The sequence below is a fragment of the Anneissia japonica genome, unplaced genomic scaffold, assembly GCF_011630105.1.
Source record: "Anneissia japonica isolate Jap-2015-1 unplaced genomic scaffold, ASM1163010v1 scaffold288116_len470923_cov172, whole genome shotgun sequence".
Classification (NCBI taxonomy): domain Eukaryota; kingdom Metazoa; phylum Echinodermata; class Crinoidea; order Comatulida; family Comatulidae; genus Anneissia; species Anneissia japonica.
In genome coordinates, this window is record NW_022724919.1 from 461,198 (window position 1) to 469,517 (window position 8,320).

The window sequence follows — 8,320 nt, forward strand, 5'->3', positions numbered from 1 at the left end:
GTTGGTTTGTACGCAAGCTTGTCTTTGAGTCGGGTTAACCCACTGAAATCTAAAAAAAATAACTTCCCTGCTATCAAAAAACGCCAAAGATTAAGTTAGTTCTAGCTATATCTGGAAAAGCCTGGGAAGATTTTTAAATTTAGTAGCCTCAAAATCGAGGTGGCTTGAGGCTTTACTTTACAGAATATAGCACTATTACGGTGGCTACTTGCCACCTGCTAATTTTCCCCACAGATTTTTTTTCTACCTAGACAGTGGCGTAGAAAAGTATTTTTCATTGGGGGGGGGGGATGATTGGCGTGTTAGACAGTGTCGTAACAGGCGCGGGGGGAGGGAAACTGCCCCTCCCCTGACGGTTTTTACCGGGCTGACCAAGCCGTCGTACAGGGCTGGGTAATAAGAAAAAAAAGAAAGAGGGGAGAGGGAGGGAAAGAGAAAGGAGAGGAAAAGAAAAGGAAAGGAAAAGAAAAGGAAAGAAAAAGAAAAAGAGAAGAGCAAAATAAAGACAAGAATAAAAAGGAAGATATCATAATGACCAGACTCACAACACCCTATTTGTTTGAGTAATGAATGTTTGTGTACATAGTTCGGGTGCTCAAATTAAACATACATTGAAACTCGAATTGTACGTGGCCTTATTAAGAATATTTTTGTTTATGTACCTGATATTGTCAATAAACACTCCCTAAAAACAGCTTAAAAATGCTCAGATCGTCAGAACGCCCAGGGGGTGTCCCCCCACCCTGAACCCCCACCGGGACCCCGACAATGGACCCCGGCGGGGGCTCTGCTGGCAGCCGGCCCGCGTTTCAAATCACGTATTTTAGGTTGGTAACTATGTAACCTACCTAGACATGTTGGCAGATCAGACAAAATAGGCTAAGAACAACTAGCATTCAATTAAATACACTTAAAAACAGTTTTGGCTCGACGTCGTAATAATTTATGTACGAAAGTGTGTTCTTCAGGCCTATCAGTTCATCGATCTATGGAAGAAAGACTACGTATCCAACTACTCAATAATGTTGATTTCCGGCCATCTAGGAATCAAAATTTCCCGGGGGTGGACCCCCCTTTCAATTTTGGGTTTATGGGAAAACGAACAAATCCTGGATCCGCCCCCTGAAAAGATATATTTTAACCCTAGCTTGAGTGCATTTTGTATGTAAATGCATCAGAAAAATATTTAATACAATTAGTCATATTTTTTATAAAGAGTTTAGTGTATAATCATCTGTTAATTTGACTGTTTTGAATAATTTAACTCTGTTGTATTTTTTACCATCCCTACATTCTTTATCTGTTTGTATGTATTGAATTATCTTGTAGTTTATATTTTATAAAAAAGCGCCCCTGAATCTCAGCTAACCTCCTTGGCTTAGCTGGAAGGGTCACTCTCTTTAAATAATATTTTGAAATAAAATAAAATAAATCATCATCATCATCATCATCATCACAGGGAACAGTGTAATTTCACTGTTCCCTGATCATCATCATCATCATCATCACAGCAGCACGTCCTCGCGTCCCCATCGGTCCACTCTCACAAAACGGACACACAAGTTTTCCACATTTTGACTCTCTCCGGGATTCTGATTGGCTATAGCAGAGCATCCTGCTTCATCGTGCACATGAGAGCTAATCAGTCCGTGTAAGATGGCATGTTGTAATATACGGTATGTTGTTGATAATGTTGAAGAGTCTATTCCAGCATTAATATGTATTTACTATAGTAACTATAAAAATAGTGGAAAAAATAGGCTTTATATAAATACAAGATATCTTTAATAATCGTTACATATAAAGTGATATTCAGCATTTAGTAAGTACTAGGGCTTTTTATAATTAGAAGAGATTACTCAACACTATGCCATGCAAGACTATATACAAAATATTCAAGAAAAAAATTCAATAACGAACATTATTAAACGATTCGGGATAGAAAAATAATGTTGGAGGTAAATTTGATGACGTCAGGATCGAATAATAATAAATTAACAAATATGAATATAAAATAAATTTAGTCAATATATCAATTTTGCCCGCTGTTCATTTGTTTACGCACCAGTGCGTCACAAACTTTTATCCAATGAATAAGCAAGAATATACGCATGCGCATTTTATTTATATTACAACTTTAAAATGTCTTGTCCATGGAGGCAAGTTTCTTTTCGAAGGTTACCTGCTTTTCCAGGAAATTCTTCCGTAATATCGCATTATGGAAGCGCAGGAACACAAAGGAAAAGATACACAAATCCAGGGCAATGCTCAGTTCCAGAGTTGCGTGAAGGTATGCTTTTCTAAAGTTTTAAACCTTGTCATATTTAGAATGAATCCACTGATGGGATGGGCTTGTTGCTAGCTTGCTTGTTGGCTGAGTCCGTGCGACTGCGGTCCTGAACCGGGCTGTGAGGGCCTTCTCACTGGGGATAGTTAGGCCTAGGCTTAGGCTGGGCCTAGGTTTATGCAAATTGGAACAATTAGTTTTTTGGAATTATACAGTTGATGAAAGGCTCACACATTAAATTGTAAGATATGAGCTTCATATAAGAATAATAAGAATAATAAGAATCTTTATAATAAGAATCTTTATAAAGAATAATGGAAACAGAATTTTAAATATTAAAAATAATTAAAAATAATTAATAGATCTAGGCCTATATTAATAATATTAAAATTAAAGACAACAAAAACAAAGTCGGCCTAGCTAGGGCCTAGGCCTATTGGTCCTAATTTAAATAATGGGAAAATACTTTACAATACACAGTGTGGTCACTAGTGTTTTATGATAGGAATCTGCGTGAGTATAACAAATTAAATTGGGCTGTGGATATTGTTCTGAGAGTTTTGTGTAAATTCAGGCTCATAGCCAGGTTCTTCCAAGGGGGGATTTTCTCTGCGTGAGTTCCACAGTCGAAGCCATGCTGGGTTCAGCGAAACCCCCAAAGCAAGAGGATTTTTGTGCTTTAAGGGTCTAAATAATGCTATAAATTAATTTTTAAAAAAGCAGATATGTTTGAAAATGGATGTGACTGTGGGTCTGCAGTGCATTAGTTGGGTTGGAGGACGTATTTGGGAAATTTAAAGAGGGGGTTTCGCCAGAAAAGAGGGGGGGGGGGTTGCTATATAAAGGGGTTCACCCGAACCATAAAAACCCCCCTGGATACTGGATACGGGCCTGTCCAAGGTATTGATTGGAGGAGTTGGCTTGACCCTCTCTAACCTTACACTTCAGTCTTGCTATCTTCCCACTACAGCATGCCGTAAGAATATATCCATAGTGAAAAAAATTGCCCTAGCCAGTACCTGAACCTAGGCCTAGTAGAAAAACAGCAATAGCAATTATGACAATTAACCAACAATAATATTGAAGATATTTTTTCAATGGTTTTTATAGGCCTAGGCTCCTATATATTTTTTGATAATACTGTACAGTATTTTGATTTAGAGTATCATTCATAAATTGATTGCAGATAGCCTGAGACCGGAAACTGTTAAGGAGTACTTGTTAACACATCAATGGATAGTTAAAGAATATGTTGAGGAGAAGGTTTCAGCAGAAGAAGTAGAGGAATGGCTAAAGAAAAAACAGCCTTTTAATACTGGGGAATGTCTAAAAGAAGGTATTATACACAGTGGTGTATTAAGGAGTCTTGGAAGTGTGGGGAAGGGGTGTGGGGGCTGATTGGAGTGCGAATGTGAAGTGGGGAATCAGGCATGGGGTCAATTACAGTGAAAATGTACTCAATTACAAATTGCAGGTACTATATTTCTCCAATTACAATTACAATTATAATTACTTTTTCTGAATTACAATTACGACTACTGTACATTTTTCTTAATTACATTTCCATTTTGATGTTCGGACAAAACCACATTGTATTTTTAATTAATTACACTTACAGAATACAAGAAAATTACATACTCTCCCTAAAATAATACATATTCCAAACAAGCAAAATACACACCATCGTTTCACTACTCCCAGAATACAGGAAACTGCATTTCCAACCTGGAAAACAGATATTACACCGGCTTTAATAACTTTTGCCAAAGCCTTACAATGAAGCGCTGCATCTCTGTGGACTTCTTTACTTGCAGTCTCACCCTATCTGTCGGGGATTGCCAAACTGACTAGGCCCAACTACATTGTTTTATTTTTTCTCAGCTAACAAGGAATTATTTTCCCACTTTCGTGTAGATAATTTTAACACAATATCTTCAGACATGAAGATGTTCTCAGGTGATGGCTCAACAAATTCTATAGAGGATGTTATGTTAAGCATGGTGGCAGATATAGAGGACAACACAGGGCTTCCAAAACTATTGAACAGTGTTGCAAAATTAATCTCAAAAGGTATTTTTAGTTACTTGTGTATAATTTTTTTATTTATTCACAAGTACTGTACAAGGAGACAAAGATATTAACACTCTGACCGCCAGGGATTTGAAAAAATAGTATCAGCCACAGCCAGACCTCTTAGCAAATTTTAACACTTTTCCCAAGTTCGTTGAGATTGCGTATGTGATCAGATTGACATGTAGTGAATACTACAAGAACTACAAACATTTTAGCTTTACAATGGTACCAAACACTTTATTCTAATCACAATCTGTGACCTGTAACAGTAAAATGAAGATGACTCGCTTTTGGAGATTTACGCAATTTCGCACAACGAAGCTGAGATAATCGTGATTTTGTAAAAGTAAATCAATACCGCTCTACGCTAATGTAAACAAACAAACAGTGAAATACTTACGGTTCAGACTGAATACTTATAGTGTTCAAATTGTTAAATACATGTCGGGAATTACCCCATCTATCGGATTCCGTAAAAAAACCTGAAACACGTAGATCTTTGTGTTTGGTAGTCAAACGTTGCGTTGCCAAACACACAGATCTCTGTGGTTGGCGGGCAGAGTGTTAAGTGCTATTAAAATCTGGAATTATTATTATTATACTTAATTGTTATATACCAAATAAAAAATAAATAAATAAAATTCTTCTCAAAAACAATTACTGTACCATCAATTGAGATATGTAACATATGCCATATGGTGTACCTAAAACTTTTAATTAATTGTTAAATTAAAATTTTAATTTTAATTATTTATTTTTGCAGTGTGTAATGCAGATGTCTTTACTCTGTATCTCGTAAGCCCAATGGGAAATGTAAGTTAATCACATTAGAAGACAACTAGAAATCAAATTTAATCTTCTTTTTCCAGTTAATATTTGTAATGAAGGCTCAAACGCATCATCTTATTACAAATGTGCAGCAAAAGGGTGCTGTATACATTATGAATGTACTTATAGAACTGCTTATAAATAGTACAGTAGACTATTACTCAATCTTATATGAGGGGAATGGAGTTGTATATCTTAGTGATTAAGATGCTTGCCTCTAATCCTAATAATTTTAGCTCTTTGCTGGAGTCATAATTGTTTTCATGAAAGTACAATACACTGCTGTGGGAGTGGGGAAGGGCATTATTGAAAGAACTTTAACACTAGCTTTCATGGTTGAATGGTTTAAGCAGCATAGCACAACAGTAAGGTTTCAGGCTTACAATCAAGAGCAGCGGCGGTGCTGATTTCCCCGACATCAGGGCAACACCCCCGACAGGCAGGGCAAGAGGCCCGAGCCGGGGAGGGTTTGGGAAGGGGGACTTACTGCGCCTGACGGTCATCGGCCAACGCGATTCTATAACGCAACGCCACGACGTGCATGCACGGATCGTTATAAATGATGATTCGTTCTGACTGCTACCAAGAAATACCAGACAGCGTCGCATCATCTGGCACTCACAGGAAGCGGAGATGGATTCATGGGTAGATGGTCCTACGACCGTCGTATGACACAGTGTGCCTGGTCGTACGTATACTACTATTAAGACTAATCACAGGTATAGAAGTACTTCATTGCATTAACTTTGATGATTTTGATACTGTTTTTAAAAAATGATGTATACCCATTTTCAGTTTATGATTTTCATGAATTCTATTCAGTATAAATTATATTCTTAGTCTCTATTTTAAGTACTGTGGTACATACAGTACCTACAGTACTACAGGTAATAAAGAATAAATTACAAATTTAGAAGTACAGTACAATACTTCATGCATTGCATTGATGATTGAAAATATTAAATTTTTGTGATTTATCTATTTCACTCTATTTTACCAGAATATTTTTGTGATGATTTTTATACTATTTTAGGACCTTTTGTTTTGCAAGGAAGATAAAGAGGGAAAGTGAGTACAAATTAATACATTGCATACATTTACGATAATTATGATCATCATGGTAATGGTAGGATAAATGTAGAGCCCATATATAGTGATGATGTAGCTACATATGATCATGATGTGATGTCATCATTGCCATATTCAAGCATGTCACTTTTTGACAGGGCTTAAAGCAGGTTTGCGAACATACAATCAGCCAAAGTTTGATCAGACATTGTCAGACAAATGTTGATTATTACAAAATGGTACCCATGGTGACCATGTAAATTTCAAATTAAAAAGTGACAAGTCATCATGTCATAACCATCATCATCATCATCATCAACACCACCACCACCAATAATTATTCTAATCATAGATATAATGATTAAAATTTATCATAATTTATCTTAGCAGTGTTTGGGACCTCATGCTCCCATCATCAAAATATGTTATCCATTTTATTCATTTATGAAACTTTTACCTTTGTAATAATCACATCATTACTCCTACATTTTAATCTTTAATTTTGAAATTTTATATTTTAAAATTAATAAGTTCTTTTTTTATATGCCAGGATTGAGCAGATCATGATTGGTCCAATTACCTACGGTCAGACAATTTCATCGTATGTTGCATTCAGCAAAGAGTTAATTATGGAATCGGATATCTTAGGGGTATGTTATTCGCAAAGCAAATGCTTCTATTTATCATTCTTTATGTTTATTCATATATTTTATTCAGTTGTTTTAACATTAATTACTACATGGTTTATTCTTTGTATTGTTTCTAAGCCTGTCCCCAAAAATGTGGGGCTTATAATATTAGAGGAATGGTAATCTAATTGTTTAAGTGTATTACTTCAACACTGTCAAAAGGTAGATTAAGCCTGCAAAAACCAAGGTAAACTTGATTTGGTTGTTAATATAATTTGTTTCCATGTTCTCATCCAGAACATATAATCCAAATTTTAAAATTAGATCAAATTTTGGAATTGCATTACAAATTGCACTCTCTGCCTTTGAAATAGTTCTTCAGTGAATATTAATTTCTTGTATTGGTAATGTGTGAGTGTCACATATACTTGAGATGGTTTTCATGTTGTAAAAACCTAATTAATTTTTTACTAGTATTGCAAACATCATTCTAGAGAAACTTACAGTACTTAATACAGAACATGCCATCACATACATCAATGTTATATACAGTATATCTGATATCCTAGTATGTAACATGAATATAAATTGGGGTGTTTGAGCACAAAACGTAAAATTCAATACCTGTTCTGACCAACATCTGCCTATCATCTGTGGCCTATTTACATAGGTTTAGTAAAAAATTGAGCCTAATAACATAATTATTTTTGAAAGATGACTTCATCTAAACGTCCATATAAATTATGCATGCTAACGGCGTTATTATTTGTAAAATAGTCACTGCACACTTTGTACAAATGAGTAAATTTCAGGTCTCCAGGGGCCAAACTAAAATTTCTAATTTCAATTTAAAATAGGATAAATGTTTATGTAAGGACCACAATGGAAATAAGTTGCCTATTTTGGTATTTATTGTGTTTTAAACTTCTGAATATGATGTTTCTTGTCTTTGTTTTATGTTCATATTCAGAATATAAAAATGTAAAAAAAATAGACAAATGAAAAATAAAGGATAAGAAAGTATATTACATTCTCCAAGTATTGAAATGCACGCCATCGTGTTGGGATTCAATATTTCGACATTAATTATGTCATCATCAGGAATGAAAAAAATTATCCATATTAGCAAGCTTATATGCACAAGTACCAAAAGTGTTTAACCAATCAAAACATTAGATCTCTAGTAGGTGACATAGCAGTGATTTAAACAATCAAAGCATTCTTACTCTACTGATCAAGAAATTATTAAAAATAAAAGACTAAAAAAAAGTAATTGATTAATAATAAATGGGTTTGGTGATATAAATAATAGATGTGGAATATGAGCTTAGTGGTTAAGGTCTCAGTTTTCAGGGTCCTGTGTTCATATGTACAGCTATATATCTGTCTCTTATACACATCTAGATGTGTCTAAGAGACAGGACATTGTCAGACA

At 35.1% G+C, this 8,320-nt stretch overlaps 1 protein-coding gene across 1 annotated transcript in view; it reads left to right on the forward strand.

Moving 5' to 3' along the window:
- Positions 1-2,128: 2,128 nt before the first annotated feature.
- The window catches only part of LOC117112620 (cAMP and cAMP-inhibited cGMP 3',5'-cyclic phosphodiesterase 10A-like), a gene marked incomplete at its 3' end in the record, with an annotated part of 9,301 nt that continues 3,109 nt past the window's right edge, over positions 2,129-8,320 (forward strand). The window contains exons 1-6 of the mRNA XM_033255728.1: positions 2,129-2,290; positions 3,474-3,623; positions 4,202-4,357; positions 5,124-5,173; positions 6,222-6,256; positions 6,807-6,906. Of these exons, the coding sequence (XP_033111619.1) occupies positions 2,143-2,290; positions 3,474-3,623; positions 4,202-4,357; positions 5,124-5,173; positions 6,222-6,256; positions 6,807-6,906 (639 nt within the window). The remainder of the gene's footprint in view (positions 2,291-3,473; positions 3,624-4,201; positions 4,358-5,123; positions 5,174-6,221; positions 6,257-6,806; positions 6,907-8,320) is intronic.